Consider the following 27,440-nt stretch of genomic DNA (forward strand, 5'->3'; position numbering starts at 1 on the left):
AGACTAGAAGAATGGAAGGAGCAGGATAAACAAAAAAGATATTGCAGGAGCAGTGTTTTATAACTGTACTATGAGAACGAATGTATGATTTAATTTCATCCTGCCAGCCACTCTTTTTGAATAGCAGAAAGGAATGACAGACCAAAACAATCCTTATGACTGATTATGGTCACCCTTTTGTTTTAGGTCACCTATGTTAAGGAGATTAGAAAAATGTTGAGGGCCTGAAGTTCCAATGTGAATTGTTTTAGTTATAAGATGTAGCTAGGCTTGATTTACAATGTATTCTGTTGAATATAAAATACTGCTGTCTCTATACCTTTGAAGGTTTCTGTAAGAGATTGTTTGTGTGAATGAGGAATGCATGCATCAGGAAAAGATAAGGTGTCAAAGAAAGCCATCACAAATGTCCAGATGGTCAAGAAAAAGTGAGAGACTTGGAAAGACCAGGAGACAATCAGAAAACATCCATTGTATCCAATGCTAAACATGTTAGTAGCATTGACGACCTCAAAGGTGGGGCAGGCACCCCCGAAGGCAAGACAACAAATAGGAGATAACAATGGGAAGCCTGACAATAACCATCAAATGATAATAGCAGAAAACCGCAAGATTAACACCACTTAAGGACAGGATGACATTGCAAAATCCATGGACTCAAATGGGAATTTATAACTACAAAGCTGGGGTGTTGAGCCACAGAACTCTGGGTTCAGTCTTGCAAAGCCTTGGAAAATTGGATTGCGACCGATTGAGCCCAGCTCCACACTTGTGCTCAATCTAATTGGCCGTTAGATTGACTCAAGCTACAACAAACTGGTAACTATAAACATCAACTGGCAGTGGTGTATGTGTGTGTGTGTGACTAAAAAGCACATGCTAACTGTTGTATTTTCAATAAATGCAGCGTATTTGCCTTTTCTCCCTGAAAAGATCCCGTGTGCTTTGTATAGCATAACAATATCATCAAATATTTAAATGCAAATTCCTGATATTAATGGAAGTCAAAAAGTCCTATCTAGGTTTTTACAATATTTTCATCATCATGGCATACAAGTAATGAAAAATCAGTTTCAGAATTTCTTTGGATGCTATGTATCATTTGTTCCTTTAAGAATCCAATTTTGTGTAATATCCTTTTAAAGTATAGGTGTAATCTAGTCAGGAAATTATTCTTCAACCTAGTAGCCAGGAATATCGACAGTTCATCCAAACTAACCTCTCCTTGGACTGGATCATAGAATCTGTGTAGCATCTGAATAGCAGTACTTTTGCCACAGCCACTGGAGCCAACCAGAGCGATGGTCTTCCCCGATTGAACTTTCAGGTTCAGGCCCTTGAGAATCTGGAAATATAATCTTTATATGTTAGTCCAATAAATATAGAGCTACTTAAATTAATGGTTTGTTTAGAAAAAGGTATATTAAGATGCTTGGCATCATGATCAAGCCAATAATGAGAGGTCTGGTCTAACAGTGTATTGAACTCCCAGGCCTGCTTTCAGTCCTTTGTTCCAATCCGGGTTGGAAAGCACTTTGAAGATGACAAGAAAAAGTTTTTATTACTAATAACAATTTTGCTTTGTTCTATTCCTATTCTGTAAAGACTGCCCTAAGAAAAACCCTTTGGCTCTGAAAACAAAGTGGGTGTTTTAATATCCCCAATGGAATGAAGAGTCAGAGTTCGACAATCTCTGGAATTTACTAGGGAGGAATTAGTTATGGAGTAATGACACTTTAGGTACTAAATGACGATTGCCTTGATCTTGTACATTGATCATCTTTGGCTGGTGATTGATGAGAACCAGGTATCCAGGATGATTCTTTTAGCTTTGCCAGCTACCTCTGATACCATTGATAATGAGCCACTGCTGACACAGGGTGAACTCTGGAAGGGATGGATGGAATCATTCTTGAATGGCTCCATCCCATTCCAGCCACAGCCCCAAAGTGTGGCTCATTCTGCCCAGGATTTCTCTTGTGTAGAGTGATGTGGGATTCTGTCTTGTCACCCTCCTGCTCAATTTGTATGCAAGACCATTAGGGAAGACAGTAAGACACTACAGACTACACTGACTTCAGTATTCAGATAACATAGCTCTAGGTCTCTGTTTCATCAGACCCAGCTGGGAGAAGTTGACTGGCGTAGCCAGCAAGTTACAGGGTGGGTTTGATGCCGGCAAGTCAGCTGTGACTCACCTCAGAGATGATTGAGTTTATGCTTGTAGGTTGGAGGAACCCATCAGAAGAAATGGCAGAGCTAACAGCAGCACACTCAAGTGAGTTTGTAACCTGTTGGATCCACAGCTGCTTTTGCACGCAGGAAGCAGTAGCGGCTAATAGCATTTTGTTTGTCTTTTACACTTGGCCAGAAGGTTCTGAACTTTCAATTCTGGTACAGATGTCAATCCAGAGAGAAATAGTGGATTACTGCAAAGTACCATACATGGGACTGTATAATAAAATGACTCCCCTCACAAACTTCAGCTGGTGGAGAGTATGGCAGTCTGTTCCTTAGAGGGCATTTTCTGTAGGGAAAATCTTACCTCTATGCTCTGTGATCTGCACTGGCTTCCATTTCATTGTCAGGAGTGATTTAGAATAATAGCTTTAACCAATAGACCTTAAAATAGGTTGAGTCCTGGCTATCTCCAAGATTACCTCTCCCCACATGGGATATCACAGCAGCTGAGATCTTCTGAAGCACTGACACAAACAGCTTTCTGGGTTTAACCACATGAGGGCTGGAGGTGAGGCATTCTTGGTGAGAGAGCTTGAACGAAGAATTTGCTTCTGATTCAATTCACCAGAGGCCAAATTTACTCACCTTTTGTGAGCCCCATTTGTTCTCCTTTGCTTTTTCCAGCAGATGAAAATGAAGAAAAGGTGGATGATGGGGATGAAGACAAAGCTTTAGTTTTGGAAGGACATTCACCCTGCAGTATTGTTGTATTTTTATAACTATTATAATAACATTTAGCTCTTACATAGTACATTTCATCCATATATCTCAAAGCACTTTAAAGAGGAGGTCAGTATTACTATCCCCATTTTACAGATGGGGAAACTGAGGAAGAGAGAGGTGAAGTGACTTGCCAAGTGTTACTTTGCAGGCCAGTGGCAGAGCTGGGAATAGAATCCTGGTCTCCTCAGTCCTCACCCAATGTTCTTTCAACAAGACCACACTGTGGTGCATAAACACCCAGAGTACAGGATGGGCACTTTAAAAAAAACTGAATTAAAATAAACACATTCAATTGATAAAATATCAGTTTTCTTTTTGGTCACACAGATAATCGCAGCAACTTTTCACTGCTAAGATGAATTTAAAAAGATCACTTACTTTAACATCAGGTCTGGATGGGTAACTGAAATGGATGTTTTTGAATTCAATCTCTCCTTTGAGCTTATCTGGTCTATATCCTTCCTTGACACTGCTATCTAGAAGACGGTGCTGGAGAGAGATTTTGAAAAGGTATCACACATTTGTGTGATTTCACAGTTGTGGCTTTTGATTGATAAGTTGTTTAGGACAGAAAAAGAAACACTGCAACACTACATAGCAGTTTAACTGATCACTGGTTGCTGTATTTTACTCCAGAGGATTCTGCATATCAGTGAAATGCAATCCTTGTGTCTACCCTGCAAAGCATTTTGGGATAGGCAACAAGGAAAGAACAGGAGTAACTACAATAATAAAACATCAACTATACCTTAAATCATCCATCTCCCAACATTTACAATGGGCCCAAATCCCTTTGCTCCCTCTCAGCATCTGCCTAGACAGAATGTGGGTTGAGAATCAGTTCTTGGAGGAGTGATGCAGCCTGTAATTATTGGTTGGCTTAAAATGCACAAGCAAAATAAACAAACTGGGGATTTATTACAATCTTCATCCCCCAAAAAAGATACCATCATCCTGAGGCTCCCTGGTCTGAAGTCCAGTGAAAATTAGCCTGGCGCTAAATAGCCTGACCTGGAATTGCTCCTCCACTTCCCATGTTGCTGATCTCTGTTGGACTGACATTTTTCAATGACCCAGTAACCACCGGCAGAGTTCAAAACTTCTCTTTGAGTAGGAATGAGAAGTTTAAAGGGGCCCTCCTAGGCTCTCTCTGCTCCACTCTAAGACCAGCAAAACCAAAAATAAAACCAAACCCTGTATTTCTAAGTTCTGGTTTCCATCATTGCTGTAGTCCGGGGCGAGTCCCCTCAAGACATGCTTAGTGTAATAGGTCAGGAACAACCAACTCCAGAGGTGGTTACAGAGTTTGATCACCCTTAATTCAGTTTATCTGGGCAAAATTCCATCCTTTGTTATATCCACACAACCTCACTGAAACCAATAGGCATTTATGGCCATAACAGAGGACAAAACTCAACCCTTTGTTCTAACCTAATATGAACCTGAGACAGCAGATATATAACAAACTGCTGTACAAAATTCTAAGAGTTAGGCCTGGTCTACACTACGAGTTTAGCAGCATTAAACCGAATTAACCCTGTACCCGTCCACACAACAAAGCCCTTTACTTCGATATAAAGGGGTCTTAATATCGATATCTGTAATCCTCCCCGACAAGGGGAGTAGTGCTGAAATTGGTATTGCCATTTCGGATTAGGGTTAGTGTGGCCGAAATTCGATGGTATTGGCCTCTGGGAGCTATCCCACAATGCACCATTGTGACCGCTCTGGTCAGCAATCTGAACTCGGATGCACTGGCCCGGTAGACAGGAAAAGCCCCGCGAACTTTTGAATTTCATTTCCTGTTTGCCCAGCGTGGAGCGCTGATCAGCACAGGTGACTATGCAATCCCAGAATCAAAAAAAGAGCTCCAGCATGGACCATACGGGAGATACTGAATCTGATCTCTGTATGGGGAGATGATTCTGTTCTATCAGAACTCTGTTCCAAAAGACAAAATGCCAAAACATTTGAAAAAATCTCCAAGGCCATGATGGACAGAGGCCACAACAGGGACTCAGCACAGTGCTTCGTGAAATTTAAGGAGCTGAGACAAGCGTACCAGAAAGCCAAAGAATCAAATGGATGCTCATGGAGGGAGGGGCAACTGACGACTGTAGCTATCCCACAGTTCCCGCACTCTCCGAAAACCATTTGAATTCTGGGCTGAGCTCCCAAAGCCTGACAGGTCAAAAACATTGTTGCGGGTGGTTCAGAGTATATGTCGTCAGCCCCGCTCCCCCTCCCCCCCCCCCCCGTGAAAGCAAAGGGAAAAAAATCGTTTCTCACCTTTTTTCAATGTCACCATATGTCTACTGGATGCTGCTGGCAGACGCGGTGCTGCAGCGCTACACAGCAGCATCCCCTTGCCTTGCGGATGGCAGATGGTATAGTAGGACTGATATCTGTCATCGTCATCCCATGGATGCTCCTGGTGAGGTTGGCCGGGGGCGCCTGAGCAAAAATGGGAATGACTCCCCAGGTCATTCTCTTCTTTAAGCTTTGTCTAATGGAGATTCAGTCCTGCCTGGAATATCATGGCAGCTGGAGGCTTCTGCCTCAGGCTGCTCTCCCAGTCAGCAGCACCACACAGTCGTGCCTACCCCAGCCTACTCCTTGCTACCAAGGCTCACAATCAGATACTTAGACCTCTACATTTTGCTGCAAATAAAAAATTAAGCTGCCGTTTAGAACTGTCCCCCAACATACATATCCTGGGACATTTTGTATTTTACCAGTGTCAACCAAAGTCCCACACACAAATGGAGATTCAGTCCTGCCTGTGCTTCTATTCTAGTGCTTGTCACAGATTCCCATTTTCAGCTATAGGCTGAGCAAGTGCAGAATGGTGGTTCACTCTACTTCACTGTAAGCCAACCACCTTCCCCTCCCCCCTTTGATTTCTGCTTGCAATAAAGTCAGTGTGGTTTCTTATTCATGCGTTCTTTATTACTTCATCACACAAATGGGGGGATAACTGCCATGGTAGCCCAGGAGGGGTGGGGGAGGAGAGAAGCAACAGGTGGGATTGTTGCAGGGGCACCCCCTAGAATGGCATGCAGCTCATCATTTCTGCAGGATGTCTGGGGCTCTGACCCAGAGCGGCCGTTTGCCTCTGTGGTTCTTTAGTAGGCTTGTCTGATATTCTAAGCAAGACTGACTCTCCGTTAGACAAAACTTAAAGAAGAGAATGACCTGGGGAGTCATTCCCATTTTTGTCCAGGCGCCCCCGACCGACCTCACCGAGGCCAGCCAGGAGCACCCAAGACAGCAGCAGATGGTACAGTATGACTGGTAACCATCATTGCCAACTTGCAAAGCAGCAGATGGTACAATAGGGCAGGTAACCATCTTTGCTAACTTGCAAAGGCAAGGGGATGCTGCTGTGTAGCGCTGCAGTACCGCATCTGTCAGCAGCATCCAGTAGACATACTGTGACAGTGAAAAAAGGCTGAACGGGTGCCATGGTTGCTGTTGTATGGCATCTGCCTGGGCAATCCAGGGAATAGGGCACAAAATGATTGTCTGCCATTGCTTTCACGGAAGGAGGATTGACTGACGACATTTACCCATAACCACCCACGACAAATTTTTGGCCCCATCAGGCATTGGGATCTCAACCCAGAATTCCAATGGACAGGGGAGACTGCGGGAACTATGGGATAGCTATGGAAAAGCTACCCACAGTGCAACGCTCTGGAAGTTGACGCTAGCCTGGGTACATGGATGCACACCGCCGAATCAATGTGCTTAGTGTGACCACGTGCACTCGACTTTATACAATCTGTTTCCAAAAATCTATTTCTATAAAATAGGAATAATCCCATAGTGTAGACATACTGTTAGTTACTGAAAGTGTGGCATCCCTCTTCCCCAGCAACAGTATTACCAGAGCTTTCAACAGCACTGTTAATCTCCAAATCAAAAGCAGTTGAACTGAAATCATGTCCACTCCACATACTTGTGTTTTAAAGAGCAATGTCATTTCACTTAGCTCTTCACCACTTACTCTAAAAAATAAATGAATGAGGGAGTGACAAACCTAACAGGAACGAGGGCCCCAATCTGTAAACTTGAGCTATAGATCTCAATTTCCCCAAGTTTACAATAAGCTCATTTAGGGTTTTGGTTAAGGCTCGTGTCTCCTTAATATGAAGAGAAATGTCGTCTTACTTTTGTTTTCAGTGGTCTGAGTCTATGGAGTTCATTCTCTTTTTGGATTTTTTGAGAAATAAATCAGAAATTTCAGTCTGCTAGAAAAGCGACATTAAGTACCTTACTGATGACCTTGTACACCTCATAGGCAGCACCTCGAGCATTGGCAACACTCTCCAAGTGTAGGGAGCCCTGTCCGAGAGAGAATGTACCATGGACAACAGAGAATAATACCTACAGAGAACAAAAACAGGAGCTAGTGTACAGTGGGTCCAGATCTGCAGTTTCCTTAGTGCTAAATGTCATGATAATCCTGGTGGTTCTGTAAGAGCTTTTCCAGAAAAAAAATATAAAAAAATAAAATCAAAACTACGATTTCAGGTTGTATTTTTCCAGCTCCCCCAGTTTTTATACATTCCCTGGATTTGACACAGGACGTGGTGAATGTAGCTATTGTGTGCACCACATGCCCTTTAACAGTTGGATTAGCTTTTTTTTGTTGCTGCTGATTTCATTAACTCCCATTAAGAGAATAAATAGTGAAATTAGACATCTCTCCATCTCTTTACAATATTAAAAACCTCAGCGTCCTCAAAGAGAGTTAATCCACAGTTTCCTGAGGCCCCAATCCTTCAAAGCACATGCTTTACATTATGCCTTGTGACTAGTTCCACTGAAGTCAAGTTCTCATCAGAAGTCAATGGGGCTACTCACAGTGCATAAAGTGAAGCACATACCCAAGTCTTTGCAGGATCAGGGCCTTATTCCTTTCCAAAGGAAAATTAATCTAAAAGTTTTGGCAAAGTACAATAGTCCCTTGCAGGGATTTAAAAAAACTGAAAGATGGTCACATGGTTATGACACTGGCAGACCAGGTGCCAGATCACGCCAAAGCCCCAGACCTCACTGAATGCTTACAAAGGCATAGCTGGAAGCCAGGCCAATTCATTTATGTATTATTATAGATCAAAGTGATTGTTAAATGTATAAGAATGTATTTGGTGTTTAAACTTCATGAAAACTAAACTTCATGAAAACAATGCATTAGTTAAACACTTATCTGGATCCAGTTATAATGTTGTAGCAAACATTCACATAGTGTATGCCCCTGTCAGCAAATAACCCATCAAATGAGAAAGAAGTCTTGTGGAATGCAAATGAAGAATTTAACAGAAAAGTGTTAATTTCAAAGCAAGTGGTCATTGTTTGTGATGATCAAAGGTCAAAGACTCCAAATGCATTCCTCACTCTCTGCCATCAAAGGAAAAGCCCACATGGGTATTGACCCTCTCAGCTTGTTTTCTGTGGGAAGAAAACTATGAGTTTTCAGAGAAAAATCCTTCATCTCTGCACTGGATTCTAACAGGGCAAAATAAATGAACATGGAGATGGAGATTCCCTGAGTTATTCTGGGTAGCCCTGAAAGACTTTTGGGAAACTGGCAGATCATTACATCTCTGCTACCATTTAGAATTATAGACTGACTCATCTGCACATATACTTTATCTGCTTTAATCTCTCAATGACTCTTATTACCTTTTCTTAGCTAATAAACTTTAGTTTGTTTACTGTAGAATTGTCTACCAGCATTGTCTTTTGTATAAAGTCTAGGATTTTATTGATTTCAGGTAAGTGATTAGTCTCTGGGACTGGAAGCAACCTGAATATTGTGTGCTTTTGGTATAAATGACCTTTTATAATGAAGTCAAGTTTGTCTGGGTGGCAAGATAGATTGGAGAGTCTGTTTGTGACTCCACTGTAAGATTAGTATAGTGATCCAGGAATTCACATTTGTTACTGGCTTGGTGAAATCTAATTATAGAACACACCACCAGTTTGGGGTGTCTGCCCTGTTTTCTGACAGCCTGCCCTGAGGTAGGCACTCATGGTCGTGAACCACTCCAGACAGGATGACAGTGACCAAATGAGATATTTGTTATGGAACTTTGAGGTCTTAAATATGTAGATTCAACATCTCTGTTGATTTATAGTAAACATATTTTAACTTTTAGTCTGATGGATACTTTGTGCCCGAGTAGAAATTATGGATCCTTTGATGCAGTACTTAAACAACAAAGCATTTTTTCGAATTTATAGACCATTTTTAAAAAGTTTGCCTCAGCAAATCGACTATATTGTGCTGTACTTACAATTAGCACACGTCCGATGTCATAATTCTCTTTCTCCTCCACTGTGAGTTTGGTTCCGTACCAAAATGCAAGAGCAAAGGCTCCAAATAAAATAAACTCTGTGAAACCCAAAGTTGTGTAGGTGGTAATGAATTTTTTTACTCCAACTTTCCTAGCATTCTCTAGGTTAACATCATATCTGAAAACAGATGATAAACGTTAAATTTGGTATGTATCCAGATGACATTCAGTTCCCTAGTTTCCTTTCATGCTTCCAGGGTTTTCTGCCATAAAAATCAATTATCTGGATTCTTAGATGATATAAAATCAATGAAGCTGTGTTGATTCACACCAACAGAGGAACTAGCCCAATAATTGTCAACAATAGGTCTGCCTTCTGGTGTTATTTCACTGAATGTGGCTGCTCTGAGTGAATTATCAGGCACACAGATATGTTAGGGAACAGTCAACACAGCTTTTGTAACTGGAAATTATGCCTCACCAATTTATTAAAATTCTTTGAGAGTTTCAGCAAGCCTGTGGACAAGGGTGATCCAGTTGATATAGTGTACTTGGACTTTCAGAAAGCCTTTGACAAGGTTCCACACCAAAGGCTGTTAAGCAAAGACATGGGCTAAGAGTGATTGAAAACAAAGAGTAGGAATAAATGGTCAGTTTTCACAGCGGGGAGAGAGAAATAGCAGGATCCCCCAGGGATCTGTACAGAGACCTGTGCTGTTCACATATTCATAAATTATACGAAAAAGAGGGTGAACAATGAGGTGGCAAAAATTGACAAAATTATTCAACATAGTTAAGTCCAGAGCTGACTGCAAAGAGCTACAAAGGCATCTCACAAAACGGGTGACTGGGCAACAAAATGGCAGATGAAATTCAATGTTGATCAATGTAAAGTAATGCACATTAGAAAACAATCCCAACTATACATAAAAAATGAAGGTGTCTAATTTAACTGCTACCATTTAAGAAAGATCTTGTAGACATCATGGACAATTCTCCGAAAACATTTGCTCAATATGCAGCAGCTGTCAAAAAAGCTAACTGAATGTTAGGAACCATTAGGAAAGTGATCACTAATAAGTATAACTAGGATCAAAAAAGAATTATATAAGGTCATGGAGGCTAGTTCCATCAATGGCTATTAGCCAAGATTGTCAGGGGTGGAACCCTATGGTGTGGATGTCCCTAAATGTCTGAGTGCCAGAATCTGGGACTGGATGACGGGATGGATCACTCAAAAATTGCCCTGTTCTGTTCATTTACTGTGAAATATCTGGCACTGGACACTGTCAGAAGACAGGATTCTGGACTAGATGGACCATTGGTCTGACCCAATATGGCCATTGTTAAGTAATATTGGAAAAATTGGCCTGAAATCAACAACATGAACGTCAATAAAGACAAGTGCAAAGTACTACACTTAGGAAGGAAAAATCAAATGCACAAATACAAAATGGGGAATAACTGGCTAGGCAGCAATACTGCTGAAAAGGATCTGGGAATTCAAGAATATCACAAATTGAATATGAACCAACAACGTGATATAGTTGTGAAAAAAAAAATATGCTGGGTGCTCTCAGGGGAGTACCATATTTAAGACATGGGAGGCAATTGTTCCACCCTACTTGTCTCTGGTGAGGCCTCTGCCAGAGTAGTGTATCGGTTTAGGAAATGTGTGGACAAAATAGCGAAAGTCTAGAAGAGACCAACAAAAATTATAAAATGTTTAGAAAACCTGAGGTAAGGTTAAAAGAACTGGGCAAGCTGGTATTGAAAACTGAAGACTAAGCGGGGACCTGGCTAACAGTCTTCAAATATGCTAAGGAGTGTTACAAAGAGGATGGTGATCAGTTGTTCTCCATATCCACAGAAGACAGGACAAGAAATAATCAGGGTAATCTGCAGCAAGGAAGGTTTAGGTTAGATATTAGGAAAAACTGTCTAACTATTAGGATAGTTAAGTACTGGAATGTGTTACCGAGGAAGGTTGTGGAATCCCCATTATTGGAGGTTTTTCAGAACTGGTTAGACAAACACCTATCAGAGATGGCCTAGCTATACTTCACCCTGCCTCAGTGCAGGGGGCTGGAATTGATGATCTCTGAAGGTCCCTTCCAGCCCTACATTTCTAGGATTCTATGAATATCAGCTCACAAAGGGAAGAGTTACTGCTCACAATTTTTGAAGAAAAAGTGCTTTAGATAAAACCAAACAAGTAAACAGAAGCCAGAATCCCCTTTGACTCCACAACCTGGCAGTAGTTCTCTCTTGCTGAACACTGTTGGAAGCCAGGAACTATTCTCATAAGCCAAATTACCAAGATATATGCCAATAGCAAGCAAGCAAATACAAATTAAGCACCATATTATGCTAGTAAACCCCTGTGAGACAAGGACAAAGATTAAGTTAGTTAATGAAACAAATCATTCTCTTTTTGCTTATGATTCCTTTACAAGCTTATGGTTTTCCATCAATCAATAACAGCTTCTGTAAACTCATTAGCTATCCAATCCCCTTTAGCTTCTGAAGGGCATTACAGTAAGCACTGTTCAGCCCAGCAATGTTCTCAGAATGTTTCAGGAGGACATGCATATCATTTTATTGTTCAATGACATGCTGAGCAGCTTTGTAGGAACCTCTAGACACATACATCATGTACAAAAATGCCCTGACCAAAAGTGGGAAGGCCCAAAATGAATGGCACAGTTTACGCAGTAGTGAAAGGATCCTAAAATGATGTGCAATTAATTTCTGTCACATACACTGCATTGTCACATACACTACACTATCATTGGTGCTGTTCAGATTAGAGCAAGAGGAGGATTATTTGCAAAGCACTAAGCACGCATTTAACTTTAAGCATGTGGGTAGCCCCCTTGAAGTCGATGACATAGGAAAGTGATAGGGAATCTTACCTAATGTCATGATCCAGTAAAGCATGAGCTTAACTGTAAACATTTTAATCAATTATTTCAATGGGAGTGTGCATGTGCTTAAAGTATTTGCAGAAGTGCTTTGTTGAACTGGAGTCTTAGATAAGATTGCATTTTCTATAGCTTCAGCTTCCAAATTCAACTTCAGGTTAGTGTCAGAGGGAAATTGGGCCTTACAATGTCCCTCCATAATGTAGGTCAATTGAGTGATTGCAAATATTCATGAGTGACAGAAAACATCTCCTTCCATATGCTCATATTTATCTTCATCTGAACTTCTCAGTTGTCTGGGGGATAAACTGACAGATCATCTTTGATTTTTTTTAAATAAGCACATCACTTTCCCAAATATTATGTACAATAAATAATTAGTTTTTGAAAAACCAAACAAACAACAACAAAAAAACCAAACTCACTTTGCTAATGCCTTCCCCTGCCCATTGAAAGCAACAACCATTCTGATAGCAGTCAAAATTTCTTCCGCCACAGCTCCTGCTCTAGCATAAGCAGTCAGCTCTTTTGTAGTGAATGATGCCAGGAACTGGGAAATTCAGAGAGTGGGGGGAAGGGGAAATTATTTTATGGAAATATATTTAAGTGGTGTAAATTATGTACTGATACAAAGGGTAATCAAGCAGTTAGGGAAAGAGCTTAGAATTTAGGTGACCTGGGTTCAAGTCCCCACTCCAACACAGTTTTCCTGGGCAACTTTGGGTAAGTAATTTTTCTCCATTTTTCACTTCTCCGTGAGTAACATGGGAATCCCCTATCTTGCATGGTGTTGTGATGCTAAACACAATGAAGCTTGTGAGGCACTCAGAAACTACAGTAATGGAGGCCATGTAAATAACTTAGTTATCTTAATTATAGGTCAGAATCCTGTTACTTCCTCCACCATTTTCAGTGCTTGGGTGGGGGAAAGGGGAAGAGAAAACAAAATACAACCTATAAATGGAAACACTTTGTAAATTTTTCTGTGCATTACAAGCAATATCTACTAATGTGGTCGCAGCTGATGAATGCTGATCATCCTTTTCCCATGTGGTGAGTGGTGGTGACTGGACGCAGTCCAGGCCTCCATGGCATGCCAATGCCTGCCCGCTGATGCTCAGTGTAGACAGAGCTCTGCAAATTTTGGGGCATGAGCCAGTGGAGCAGGAGAAGGGCTGCTCTCCATGCTCTCCAAACTTTGGGGTCATGTTGCTTTGGGGTTCACTCCCTCTCAATCTGTTTTTAGAGATAGAATTCTTATTTGTTTATCCTCAGACACTTACGACTGATTGAACTGCTGCTGCTGCAACAAGGAGAGGGCTAACTGACAAAATCACCAAAGTCAGTTTCCACTCGTAGACGAATCCTATAACAATCCCTGTCAGAAATGTGGAAAAGAATTGTACAAATATACAGATCTGGTCTCCGATGCCTTCGTGGATGGTGTTAATGTCACTGTTAATTAAAAAGAGATTTGTTAACTTCTATGAATGCCTCCTCCTCACACATTTTTCTGTTTTGCTGGAGAGAAGCTTCTCAGAAGTTTAACTGTTCAAATCATTGGGTAGTAGGAATTTTGGCCGTGGATACTGAACAGCAGCAATGGCTCTTTGTGGGGCTAGGAACTAGCAGATCACAATTCATTTTCTGTGATGTAACCTCTAGATAGACTTCTGCCATTGCTACCCCTGCTCATTCACACATGACCCAATTCATTCATGCAATAGCCAAAAGGAATAATCCATACAAAACCAAAAATTCATCCCCAAAACCTTTACATTACATTTTCCTCTAAGTTCCCCTATGCAGCCGATCTTCTTCAATTTTGTTATTAGATTTTAAGATCTTTGAGGCAAGAAATATCTCCTTTTTACATCCTATACAGTGACAATCACAGTGTTAGTAAATTATTATTTGGAAAACCATTGTGTGTATGCTAATTTTCCCTTGCTATTTACATATGTGGGAGCTAGGATTGGTGAAATTCAAGCCTCTCTCATTCCCTTCAGGATTCACATCTTCCAAAAACTGGGCATATCGCTCCTGCTAATATTAAATCTGGAGAAACTCTGATCATACCTTCCTCTGAATCCCTGCACAAGGGACCTGATCCAAAGATTCCTAAGGATTTTAATTGGTTTTGGATCACGTTCAAAATGATAACACAGTGCACATAACTGTGAGTGCAGTTTCATTTCATACAATGTCAGGGTTTTCAGTGTTTGTAAACTAGCTGGAGACAGCAGACCTGTTTATCTACAGTAGTTTGAAAAATAGCTCATAGACACTACAAAGCCAATGTCAGAGGAGTAAGATATTGCATTTCGCAGCATACGCCCTCGCAAGGGAAATGTTACAGAAACCCTGGAAATGAAGTGAAAAATGATAACATATCCCTCCCTCAGATAGCAGTAATATTTTGGGTCTTAGTTAAAAAGGTTTCCTGGAAATTCCCTGTAGCTAATTCACTTAAAGGTAAACATCAGACTCAGGTTTCTGGTGCATAGATAAATAGAGCCGTCTCACTCCGTCAGTCGGGTGTTCAACGTTCCAATCTGGCTAGTATCAAACCAAGCCATCTCCTGGTGAAGTATGGCGAAAAAAAACTTTTGTCGAATTCTTGTTGTCTGTCTTGCAGCTGAGGTAAAAAATGTCCCGACTTGGATGGTGCTCAGTATCACTACAGCAAAGCCAATACCCACATAGTAGTAGGCAAACCTGTAGTAAAATAGTAAAAGTCCATAAGGTCAATTGCATCTTGCAAGATAAGTTAGACATGTTAGATCACGTTCAACCCTGCTGAAGCCAATGGGATATAATTGAGGGCCAAATTTTGGCTTAAAGTCTAATGGACAAAAAAAATATAGAAACTACACTGTGCTATTTTTATGAAAATAATTGCAGAGGTTCTTACCTGGTCATTTCAGCGTCTATATCCAAACCTGGAATTGCTGGGCAAGTAGAGCTACTATTCATCACAACTGAAAGATTAATTGTAATAAACAAAAATATTCAGTTTTATTAGAACAGGCATACAACAAATCATGGCAGTTTTAGGCCATAATCTTATGAGTGTTTTGTATGACGCTACACTCCGTGCAACAGCTCTGTAGATTTACAACTTTCATGGTGGCCATCATCCTTCCAGTGGAGGATCAAATGGGGCAAACTTCTGAGTCAGCTTACTGGGTTACTGTAGAGTGATGTCATGGATTTAGTTCACTATGTCAAAGGGCACCAGCCAGATCATAGCTTCATCTCATCTGGCCTTCAGATTCCAACAGTGGCCAATATCTGATGTTTCAGAAGTTGATAACTCCCCCTTCTACCTCACACAAGGCAAAATTCATCCATGCAGACACCATAAGGCCGACTTTTATGCACCACTTAGGTTCCACCCAAGCCTCATAACTGGGCCCAAGTGGGTCCAAGTGGTAGCTCAGCCTTTTGCTGGCTGTCTGCAAAAAGGGTAAATTTCACTAATAATGCACCTAACCAAATGTGCAAAACTGTTCAGACCTGGGAGAAATAGCAGACCCCTTCCAGGTGTCAGCACATATATTTTAGGGTAAGTTATGATTGCCCTTCTCATAAGCTTAGCTCATATAGAGGAAAAATAGAATTAATGGTCCTATTTTGTTGTTTTAAAAGTCCAATCACAGATCTTGATTTGGTGACCTCCTGGAACAGTGAATTCCATGGATTAACTACAAGCTATAGAAAGTAGTAAATCGTTTTACAGTTACCAAATGTACTGCTCTGTAATTTATCAAGTGTCTAGTTTGCTACTGTACTATACAGCAGGGTAAAAGGGAAGGACTGCTCAGAATTCACTATGCTTTTCGTAGCTTTTAACACCACAGCAGCACTCCATCCTGAACCTCTGCCAATCCAGTAAATAAGAGACCCTAACAAATATTTTCAGAAGTTGAACAAAACTTTATTTACCTGAAGATACATTTACTGCTTGGCCAATCATCACAAAGCTGTTTGTCATCTTTCCAGCAACAATGATAATAAGTGGCAGCCCTGTTCCATTTGCAATAGCTGCAATCAAGCCTATTATCATCAAAATGATATCCAGCCAATCGGCATACGCAAACTACATTAATATAAAGAAAAAGGAATTAATTGCAGGTTGACAAATTCACGTAATTGTGACAATATCCTACTAAGACACACAGAATAGGATTTGTTTTTACATAGCATCATTTGCAATTGGGTATCCCAAAACACTTTATGAAGCAATGAATTAGATACTGTGAAGGCAAACACAACACTTGGGATGCACTATGAAAAAGCTTACACACAGTTTTAGGCCAGTTTTTATTGAGGGACTTAGGACATGTTGACAGGATGAATCCCCTAATCCGCAGAAAAAAGAATGTATCTAACATCACCTGTGTAACTCACTGCCTCCCTGGGTGCATTCTACTACATCCCATATTTACTCAGTGCATTGAAAATGTAAACAAGAACAGGTAGTTGACAAACATTTGGCTGCTGCCTACCAATAGAAATGGGTATGTAGCAGTTATCACATTTAAGAAAAACACAGCCCTTGTTTCCCTGGATAATTCATGAGACATTATGCACGAATGATAAAATTATCTCCAGTTGAGAGACCCAGGGCAAGGCCCTACTTACCGCACATGCTTCACTTCAGTCCTTAACATGGGTGAATTTCACTCCGTCATGGTGCTAGTGCTGAAACATCGTCAAGCACTGGCAGTTAGCTGTGGGGGGAACTTTGCACAACAGGCCGTATTTTTAATGAGGGAAGCCTGAGATCAACACACAAAAATGGCTGTGCGGCAATACTAAGTTTTGCACAGACCTCTTTCTTCTCTTCTGAAATGCAGTATTGTGGTTGCATATTAGTCTGTCACCATAATGTACAACAGGCAAAGAAAAGGAACAATGAGAAATATAAATCAAACCAATAAACTATGCACTAACCAATTTCAAAATGCCAACCATCTTTTCCTTTGACTCCTCATTTTTCTTTCTAAAGAGATTAATGCAAAATTAATCCAGACCCTTTCTTGAAAGGCAGGACAAGAAATTTAACAGCGTATTAAGATCAAGGAACCCCTACTTTTTCTTGTTCTTCTTTAACTCGTCATTTTGCTCAGGTTTTTCATCATGTTGGAAAGCAGTACTGCCATAGCCATTACTTGCAGATTCTGTGGAGGAGAAAGTAGGTTTTGCTTTCACAAATAGTAAGGTCTTTTAAGTCAGCTTCTTCTGAAGCACAGTAAATCCCTTTCTGAATTATCGGAGCACCAAAACAATTGATTTTTTTAAAGCAGGAAAACTACATTTTTCTCATGCTCTTGAAACAGCTCATAACTTTCAATTTTTTCCTCCCAAAACATCACGTCCAAGCTGAGAACAAACATCATTTTCAGCCCAAAAAAACTAATTTTAAGGAAAGTCATTAAAGACTAACCTGGGCCTCAGTATTGCAAAAACTAAGGGAATGCCTAAGTGTATGTCTACACTAGAAGTGCTACAGTGGCACAACTGCAGCTATGCTCTCTGTAGCATACACACTTACTACAATGATGGAAGGGATTAGTGAATCCACCTGCTAGGTTGATGGAAGAGTTCTTCAGGTGCCTACAGTGGGGCTTAGGTCAGCTTACCTTTGTCTCGCAAGGGCATGAATTTTTTACACCTCTGAGAAATGTAGTTACATGGTCCTAACTTTTAGGTGTATGCCAGGCCTTTGTCTTTGCAAGATTGGAGCCTTAGAGTGGAACAAGCATCTTATTATTTGTTAGTATTTCAGTAGTACCTACGGGCCTCAACCCTACTGTGCTATGGGTGTACAAACAGAAGCAAAAAAAGAGGATCTCAGCCCAAAAGAGTTTATAATCAAGGAATAAGATGAGAAATAACAAGTGAATGAAAGAAACAGACAGAATGGAATAGTAAGGTGATAAAAGATGGTCACAACACACCAGCTGTCTATCCTCTCTCAACCTGAACTGTAATTACTGTAAAAAGAACAGGAGTACTTGTGGCACCTTAAAGACTAACAAATTTATTTTAGCATGAGCTTTCGTGAGCTGCAGCTCACTTCTTCGGATGCAGCTCACGAAAGCTCATGCTAAAATAAATTTGTTAGTCTTTAAGGTGCCACAAGTACTCCTGTTCTTTTTGCGGATACAGACTAACACGGCTGCTACTCTGAAACCTGTAATTACTGTGTTTTCCATCACTAGTTTTTAGAACAACTTTGTAGAGACTTACAAGACACTATTATGTTTGTTTTGAGAATAGGGGCTTGGCTACACTGGAGAGTTGCAGCGCTGGTGGTGGCTTTACAGCGCTGCAACTCACTCACCGTCCACACTTGCAAGCGCTGTATATCCCTGGCTACAGCGCTGGTTGTACTCTACCTCGACCTGAGGAATAACGACTATAGCACTGCTGATGCAGCGCTGCTCCGCCAGTGTGGCCACCAAAAGTGCTGTTATTGGCCTCCAGAGGTATTCGGAGGTATCCCAGAATGCCTGTTCAGCCACTCTGCTCATCAGTTCGAACTCTACTGCCCTGGCCTCAGGTGACCAAGCGTCAGACCTGCACTTTAAATGCCCCGGGAATTTTAAAAATCCCCTTCCTGTTTGCTCACCCAGGTGTAGAGTGCAATCAGTGAATCTTTCCAGGTGACCATGGCTCCACGTGGCAAACGAGCCCCAGCATGGAGCAATAGCGAGTTGCTGGACCTCATCAGTGTTTCGGGGGAGGAAGCTGTGCAGTCCCAGCTGCGCTCCAGCCGTAGGAATTACGATACCTATGGGCAGATATCAAGGGCCATGCAGGAAAGGGGCCATGACCGGGACACGCTGCAGTGCAGGGTTAAAGTGAAGGAGCTGCGGAGTGCCTACTGCAAAGCCCGCGAGGGAAACCGCCGCTCCGGCGCTGCCCCCACGACCTGCCGTTTTTACAAAGAGCTGGATGCGATACTTGGGGGTGACCCCACCTCCACTCCGAGGACCACGATGGACACTTCAGAGTGGGAGGAGGAAAAGGAGGAGGAAAGCGAAAGTGAGGGCACTGGGGTGGGAGGAGACACCCCAGAGTCCCTGAAGGCATGCAGCCAGGAGCTCTTCTCAAGCCAGGAGGAAGGTAGCCAGTCGCAGCAGCCGGTACTTGGTGGAGGACAAACAGAGGAGCGGGTTCCCGGTAAGCGGCTTTTATTTTCAGGATTTAAATTTTTTGGGAGAGGAGGGAGGGTTAGGGATGCATGCATGCATGCCTAGATGCGGAATAGCACATTGATGTGGTCTATCACGTTGCGGTAATCGGCCTCGGTAATCTCTTCAAAAGTTTCAGCCAGAGCGTGGGCAATGTGCTTGCGCAGGTTTCTTGGGAGAGCCACTGTGGTCCTTGTCCCAGTAAGGCTAACGCGTCCGCGCCACTGAGCCGCGAGGGGTGGGGGGACCATTGCAAGACACAGGCAAGCTGCACAGGGGCCAGGGCATAAGAACATAAGAAAGGCCGTACTGGGTCAGACCAAAGGTCCATCTAGCCCAGTATCTGTCTACCGACAGTGGCCAATGCCAGGTGCCCCTGAGGGAGTGAACCTAACAGGCAATGATCAAGTGATCTCTCTCCTGGCATCCATCTCCATCCGCTGACGAACAGAGGCTAGGGACACCATTCTTACCCATCCTGGCTAATAGCCATTTATGGACTTAGCCACCATGAATTTATCCAGTCCCCTTTTAAACATTGTTATAGTCCTAGCCTTCACAACCTCCTCAGGTAAGGAGTTCCACAAGTTGACTGTGCGCTGTGTGAAGAAGAACTTCCTTTTATTTGTTTTAAACCTGCTGCCTATTAATTTCATTTGGTGACCCCTAGTTCTTGTATTATGGGAATAAGTAAATAACTTTTCCTTATCCACTTTCTCAACATCACTCATGATTTTATATACCTCTATCATGTCCCCCCTTAGTCTTCTCTTTTCCAAACTGAAGAGTCCTAGCCTCTTTAATCTTTCCTCGTATGGGACCCTCTCTAAACCCCTAACCATTTTAGTTGCTTTTTTCTGAACCTTTTCTAGTGCTAGAATATCTTTTTTAAGGTGAGGAGACCACATCTGTACACAATATTCGAGATGTGGGTGTACCATGGATTTATATAAGGGCAATAATATATTCTCAGTCTTATTCTCTATCCCCTTTTTAATGATTCCTAACATCCTGTTTGCTTTTTTGACCGCCTCTGCACACTGCGTGGACATCTTCAGAGAACTATCCACGATAACTCCAAGATCTTTTTCCTGACTCGTTGTAGCTAAATTAGCCCCCATCATGTTGTATGTATAGTTGGGGTTATTTTTTCCAATGTGCATTACTTTACATTTATGCACATTAAATTTCATTTGCCATTTTGTTGCCCAATCACTTAGTTTTGTGAGATCTTTTTGAATTTCTTCACAATCTGCTTTGGTCTTAACTATCTTGAGTAGTTTAGTATCATCCGCAAACTTTGCCACCTCACTGTTTACCCCTTTCTCCAGATCATTTATGAATAAATTGAATAGCATTGGTCCTAGGACTGACCCTTGGGGAACACCACTAGTTACCCCTCTCCATTCTGAGAATTTACCATTAATTCCTACCCTTTGTTCCCTGTCCTTTAACCAGTTCTCAATCCATGAAAGGACCTTTCCTTTTATCCCATGACAGCTTAATTTACGTAATACGTGATGGTCACATAAACACCACCCTATACCAGAAACCCACTTAATTTGGGGTATACATTGAAGTTGGGCCTCTATTATGGTGTCTTTAGAAAGGGCCCACGCAACTTGCAGGGATTTCACTTTAGTCACTGTACCTTTTAACTTTTGTCTAACTAACCCCCTCATTTTTGTATAGTTCCCCCTTTTGAAATTAAAGGCCACAGTGTTGGGCAGTTGAGATGTTCTTCCCACCACAGGGATGTTGAATGCTATTGTATTATGGTCACTATTTCCAAGCGGTCCTGCTATAGTTACCTCTTGGACCAGCTCCTGCGCTCCACTCAGGATTAAATCTAGAGTCGCCTCTCCCCTTGTGGGTTCCCGTACCAGCTGCTCCATGAAGCAGTCATTTAAAGTATCGAGAAATTTTATCTCTGCATTTCGTCCTGAAGTGAAATGTTCCCAGTCAATATGGGGATAATTGAAATCCCCCACTATTATTGGGTTCTTAATTTTGATAGCCTTTCTAATTTCCCTTAGCATTTCATCATCACTATTACTGTCCTGGTCAGGTGGTCGATAATAGATCCCTACTGTTATATTTTTACTAGAGCATGAAATTTCTATCCATAGAGACTCTATGGAACCTGTGGATTCGCTTAAGATTTTTACTTCATTTGAATCTACACTTTCTTTAACATATAGTGCCACTCCTCCCCCTGCACGGCCTGTTCTGTCCTTCCGATATATTTTGTACCCCGGAATGATTGTGTCCCATTGATTGCTCTCAGTCCACCAGGTTTCTGTGATGCCTATTATATCTATATCCTCCTTTATCACAAGGCACTCTAGTTCACCCATCTTATTATTTAGACTTCTGGCATTTGTGTACAAGCACTTTAAAAACTTGTCCCTGTTTATTAGCCTGCCTTTTTCTGATGTGCCAGATTCTTTTTTATGTGACTGTTTATCATCTGATCCGGCCCTTACATTATACTTCTCATTCCTCTGCTCCTGACTATAACCTGGAGATTCTCTATCATCAGACTCTCCCCTAAGAGAAGTCTGTGTCCGATCCACATGCTCCTCTGCAGCAGTCGGCTTTCCCCCATCTCCTAGTTTAAAAACTGCTCTACAACCTTTTTAATATTTAGTGCCAGCAGTCTGGTTCCACTTTGGTTTAGGTGGAGCCCATCTCTCCTGTATAGGCTCCTCCCATCCCAGAAGTTTCCCCAGTTCCTAATGAACGTGAACCCCTCCTCTCTACACCATCGTCTCATCCACGCATTGAGACTCTGATGCTCTGCCTGCCTACCTGGCCCTGCGCGTGGAACTGGGAGCATTTCTGAAAATGCCACCATAGAGGTCCTGGATTTCAGTCTCTTCCCTAGCAGCCTAAATTTGGCTTCCAGGACATCTCTCCTACCCTTCCCTATGTCATTGGTACCTGCATGTACCACGACCACCGGCTCCTCCCCAGCACTACACATAAGTCTATCTAGATGCCTCGAGAGATCCGCAACCTTTGCACCAGGCAGGCAAGTCACCATACGGTTCTCCCGGTCATCACAGACACAGCTATCTATATTTCTAATAATCGAATCTCCCATTACTAACACCTGCCTTTTCCTAGAAACTGGAGCTCCCTCCCCCGGAGAGGCAACCTCAGTGCGAGAGGCAACCCCAGCACCATCTGGAAGGAGGGTCCCAACTACGGGAAGGTTTCCCTCTGCTCCCATTGACTGCTCTACTTCCCTGGGCCCTTCTTCCTCCTCAACAGCACAGGAGCTGTCTAAGCGGAGGTGGGACAATTCTACAGTGTCCCGGAAAGCCTCATCAACATACCTCTCTGCCTCTCTCAGCTCCTCCAGTTCCGCCACCCTGGCCTCCAAAGTCCGTACATGGTCTCTGAGGGCCAGGAGCTCCTTGCACCGACTGCACACATACGCCACCCGCCACAGGGCAGGTAATCATACATGCGACAGTCAGTGCAATAAACTGGATAGCCCCCACTCTGCTGCTGGGCTTCTGCCTGCATTGTCTCCTAGTTAGTGAAAGGGTGGTTTACGGAAAGTAGTTTTAGAATGTGGTTTGGTTTATAGGTTTTAGGATTTTAGGGGGGGGCCACAGGGAAGGGGTTACGGCCGGCGAGGGACTCCCGCTCCCTTCACACTCCCCTTCTAAACTCCCTTGCGAAACTCCCTGTTAGCAGCCCCTGGTCGCAAAGCTCCCTGGTCGCTTGTGCGCGGCTTTATAAAGCCCTGGCCTGAGTGAATGCCCCGCCCACTGATTAAGGCTCAGCCAATTACCAGAGGCTTCGAGCTTTCAAACCTGCCTCCAACTGCCAGCCAGAGCACACGGTCCCTCAAACAACCAACCAAACAAACAGACTGACAAACACAAGCTCAGCACACAGAATCCGCATTGCAGTAGAAGACCCTCCCGTGCTTCCCAGGTAACCTACAGCAGCGAGATATCTTCCAGGATAAACTCCTGTGGAAAATGTTGGGATAGTGTTCAGTGTAGGTGCCCCCTGCAGCTGTTTGCTTTTCCCAATGCACAGAAACCCCGAGGACAGTACAGCCCTGAAACAATCAGTCCCCCTTACTCACCATTTCGGGGCTCCCTTGGGTTATGTGCGCTCTCTTTGGGATGGGAAAATTATGCTATTGTGAAGACCGTTACCCTCCTTAACTGCGGGGGAATAACTGTCTGATATAAACAATGCTGCCTCTGTTAAGGGTTGCATTTTTGCCTATACAGATGCAACCTTGAGATCGCAGCTGCCCATGTTATCAACGGTTGACAGACTACAAAACCTCCGGAAGAAGCCGCGAAAAAGCAAAGAAGACATGCTGCAAGCAGTTATGCAGCACTCTGTCACAGAGAATCAAAAAGTGCAGGACTGGAGGGAAAGGGAAAGCAGGATCTGCCAGAGAAATGCAGCAGGCTGGAGGAAAAGCAAAAAGCAGCTGATAAGCATCCTGGAGCCCCAAGCAGACTCTATCCAGGCGCTCGTAGCCATGCAGTCGGAGCATTACTGCGCACCCCCCCCCGCCACCCTTGTCCCAAAGCTCTTTCCCTTGTGTTCCCATGTCAGCTCAAAACCCTCTTCCCCAGCATCCAGGTTCTTACCACCACCACCAGCTGCCTCCAACACCTGTATGTTCACCAAGCAGTCCTGAGAACTACGACCCTTACCCTCTGCACTCAACCCTCCTCACCATGCAGTATAGCCATCCTGAAGTGTAGCAGTCATTGCACAGAACTCCAGACAGGACATATTCAAGCGTGTGACTGTACAGTTCCCCACCTCACCCCTCTGCCCTTTTAGGTTCCCAAAAACTTGTGTGTCTGTCAATAAAGTTATTTACTTTTCAATAAATGAATTCTTGGCTTTGAAAAGAGTCTTTATTATTGCAGAAAGTCAAAGATACCTTAGCCCAGGAAAGAAACAGGCACTGCAAATCAGCTTAGCAAACACAGATTCCTACTAACATTGTAACCACTGCACTTCACTCCCGTGCAAGGCACCAAACATTACTGTTGGTTTTCAGTCTCTAATTCCTCCCTCAAGGCATCCCTAATCCTTGCAGCCCTGTGCTGGGCCTCTCTAGTAGCCCTGCTCTCTGGCTGTGCAAATTCAGCATCCAGGCATTGAACCTCGGAGGTCCATGCCTGACTGAATCTTCACCCTTCCCTTCACAAATATTATGGAGGGTACAGCACGCGGATATAACCATGGGGATGCTGCTTTCCCCCAAGTCCAGCTTCCCATACAGAGATCGCCAGCGCCCCTTTAAACGGCCAAAAGCACACTCCACAGTCATTCGGCACCGGCTCAGCCTGTGGTTGAACCGTTCCTTGCTGCTGTCAAGGCTCCATGGTATGGTTTCATGAGCCACGGCATTAACGGGTAAGCGGGGTCTCCAAGGATCACAATGGGCATTTCGACATCCCCTACTGTGATCTTCCGGTCTGGGAAAAAAGTCCCAGCCTGCATCTTCCTGAACCAGGCCAGTGTTCCGAAAGATGCGTGTATCAGGCACCTTTCCGGGCTAGCCTGTGTTAATGTCAACGAAACGCCCACGGTGATCCACAAGCGCCTGGAGAACCGTGGAGAAATACCCCTTCTGATTAACGTACTCGGATGCTAGGTGGGGTGGTGCCAGAATAGGAATATGCGTCCCATCTATCACCCCTCCACAGTTAGGGAAACCCATCTGGGCAAAGCCATCCACAATGTCCTGCACGTTCCCCAGAGTCACGGTTCTTCTTAGCAGGAAGCGATTAATGGCCCTGCAAACTTGCATCAACACAATTCCAATGGTCGACTTTCCCACTCCAAACTGGTTCCCGACCGATTGGTAGCTGTCTGGAGTTGCCAGCTTCCAGATTGCAATAGCCACCTGCTTCTCCACTGGCAGGGCAGCTCTCAATCTTGTGTCCTTACACCGCAGGGTGGGGGCGAGCTCAGCACACAGTCCCATGAAAGTGGCTTTTCTCATCCGAAAGTTCTGCAGCCACTGCTTGTCATCCCAGACCTCCATGACGATGTGATCCCACCACTCAGTGCTTGTTTCTCGAGCCCAAAAGCGGCGTTCCACGGTGCTGAGCATGTCTGTGAATGACACAAGCAATTTTGTGTCGTATGCATTACGCAACTCGCAATCATCGTCGGACTCCTCACTGTCACTTTGGAACTTAAGGAATAGCTCAACTGCCAAACGTGATATGCTGGCGAGACTCGTCAGCATACTCCTCAGCAGTTTGGGCTCCATTTCCCACAGAAATCGCGCTGCACAGAAACCGTTGAAAGAGGCAAGATGGCACCAAACGTGGACGGAAAAACAGGGATTGCTGGGATGTGAGGCGATGCATCACGGGGCGTTGGGACAGGAAGCAGAATGACCCGCACCCTTCGCCCCCTTCCCACAACCCACGGTGCCAGAATGGGGAGAGGTGCTCTGTGGGATAGCTGCCCATAATGCACCACTCCCAACACCGCTGCAAATGCTGCAAATGTGGCCACACTGCAGTGCTGGTAGCTGTCAGTGTGGCCACACTGCAGCGCTTTCCCTACACAGCTGTACGAAGACAGCTTTAACTCCCAGCGCTGCACACCTGCAAGTGTAGCCAAACCCTAGAACTGCATTTGAATTGTTAACTGGCTCTTGACTCAGATAGTGGAGCATTTGCACACTTAGGCCCCATTGCTGATGCATGTAAATAACTTTAGGCATGTGAGCGGCCACACTGAAACCCAGTGTGACTACTCATGTGCATAAATGCTCGCAGGATGGGAGCCTTAGTTATTTTCAAACTACAGTGACTCACTAGGCACACCAGAGTCACTTAAGTTGGTAGAAAGGCCACACAGAGCTATGCCCAGCCAGTGCTGTGATTAAGTTAAAAGAGAATATGTGTATTCAGTGCTAGCTACGAATATTTTCTGAATGCTTCCTCCACATAGATCCCAAAGAAGGGTCATACTCGCTGGGTAACGACACCAGAGAAGAAAACTTAATAGCCAGAGCAGCATAATTTGTGGAGGATGATGGGAGGGCTGATCTGTTTTTCCATAGAAATCCCTCATGGCTACCAGGCAAGATTCAAAATGTGGATTAGTTTCGTGGCAATGGAGTACATCCTTCCAACAACTAGCCTAACATTCAAAAGAAGAAACAACTAACCGAAAAACTCACTAGGATTAGGTGGTTCCTCTTCAGTGTAATTTATTAAATCATCCTTCATTGTGTTATTCTGTTGTATGGTTATTAGACTTGCAGAAGTAAATCACTTTGGGTAAAATCTGCATACACAAGAAACAGCACAACCTTTCAGAGACAATAGCCATTCAAAGAATTCACATTAAGATATGTTTATGTTTCTTTATTAATTGTTTGTTTCCTTTCAACAACTTTTCCTAGGGAAGAAAAAATATTTATCATTACATACTACCTTTACATCAGGGTAAATTATTTTTCTAAAGAACTATGTTCATTTTTAAAAATTAGGACAACAATGTGGCCTGCTTCCTGGGGGTACCCAGGGCTGTGGCCACCTGCCCTTAGCACGAGAAAGTCTTGTCTGTGCCTGATGGGGTCAGCTCCCCAACTCCAATCGACACAGGCAACACAAGCACTCCCCTCTAGGCCTAGGCAGGCCCTGCTGTCTCTTTACAGGTTAGCGATAGGCACATTCCAACCCCTGAGCTCTCCGAGCATCTCCCTGCTCCACTGCAAACTCACAGTATTTACAGATTTGCTGTTTGGAAAGGAACAGCACACCCCAGCTTACCAGTTCCAGCTCAGATCACCTCTTTGCTTAACACACAACACTTAAGACACATTTATAGTGAAAACAAGCAAAAGTTTATTTAACAAAATAAAGATGTAACTCGCCCTTTCAGTGCTGGCTTAGTACGTGAATGCAGTGCAAACAGGAGAGGGGTACCTCACAGTTTTTGGACAGTTCCAAAGTTTCGGTCACCCTGGGCTCATTTCGTGGTGCTGCTGGTAGGTGCCTGCCTCCCCCTCCTGGTAT

At 43.2% G+C, this 27,440-nt stretch overlaps 1 protein-coding gene across 1 annotated transcript in view; it reads right to left on the reverse strand.

Moving 5' to 3' along the window:
* Positions 1-27,440, reverse strand: part of LOC123363992 (ATP-dependent translocase ABCB1-like) — a 75,380-nt gene that overhangs the window by 45,496 nt on the left and 2,444 nt on the right. The window contains exons 2-13 of the mRNA XM_045005673.1: positions 26,600-26,706; positions 17,292-17,379; positions 17,153-17,201; positions 16,142-16,295; positions 15,108-15,174; positions 14,720-14,911; positions 13,477-13,648; positions 12,619-12,743; positions 9,270-9,447; positions 7,240-7,353; positions 3,343-3,453; positions 1,220-1,345 (exon numbers count right to left, since the gene is read on the reverse strand). Coding sequence (XP_044861608.1) covers positions 1,220-1,345; positions 3,343-3,453; positions 7,240-7,353; positions 9,270-9,447; positions 12,619-12,743; positions 13,477-13,648; positions 14,720-14,911; positions 15,108-15,174; positions 16,142-16,295; positions 17,153-17,201; positions 17,292-17,379; positions 26,600-26,648 — 1,425 coding nt within the window. The 5' untranslated portion in view covers positions 26,649-26,706. The remainder of the gene's footprint in view (positions 1-1,219; positions 1,346-3,342; positions 3,454-7,239; positions 7,354-9,269; positions 9,448-12,618; positions 12,744-13,476; positions 13,649-14,719; positions 14,912-15,107; positions 15,175-16,141; positions 16,296-17,152; positions 17,202-17,291; positions 17,380-26,599; positions 26,707-27,440) is intronic.

This window comes from Mauremys mutica, chromosome 2 (assembly GCF_020497125.1).
Source record: "Mauremys mutica isolate MM-2020 ecotype Southern chromosome 2, ASM2049712v1, whole genome shotgun sequence".
Classification (NCBI taxonomy): domain Eukaryota; kingdom Metazoa; phylum Chordata; order Testudines; family Geoemydidae; genus Mauremys; species Mauremys mutica.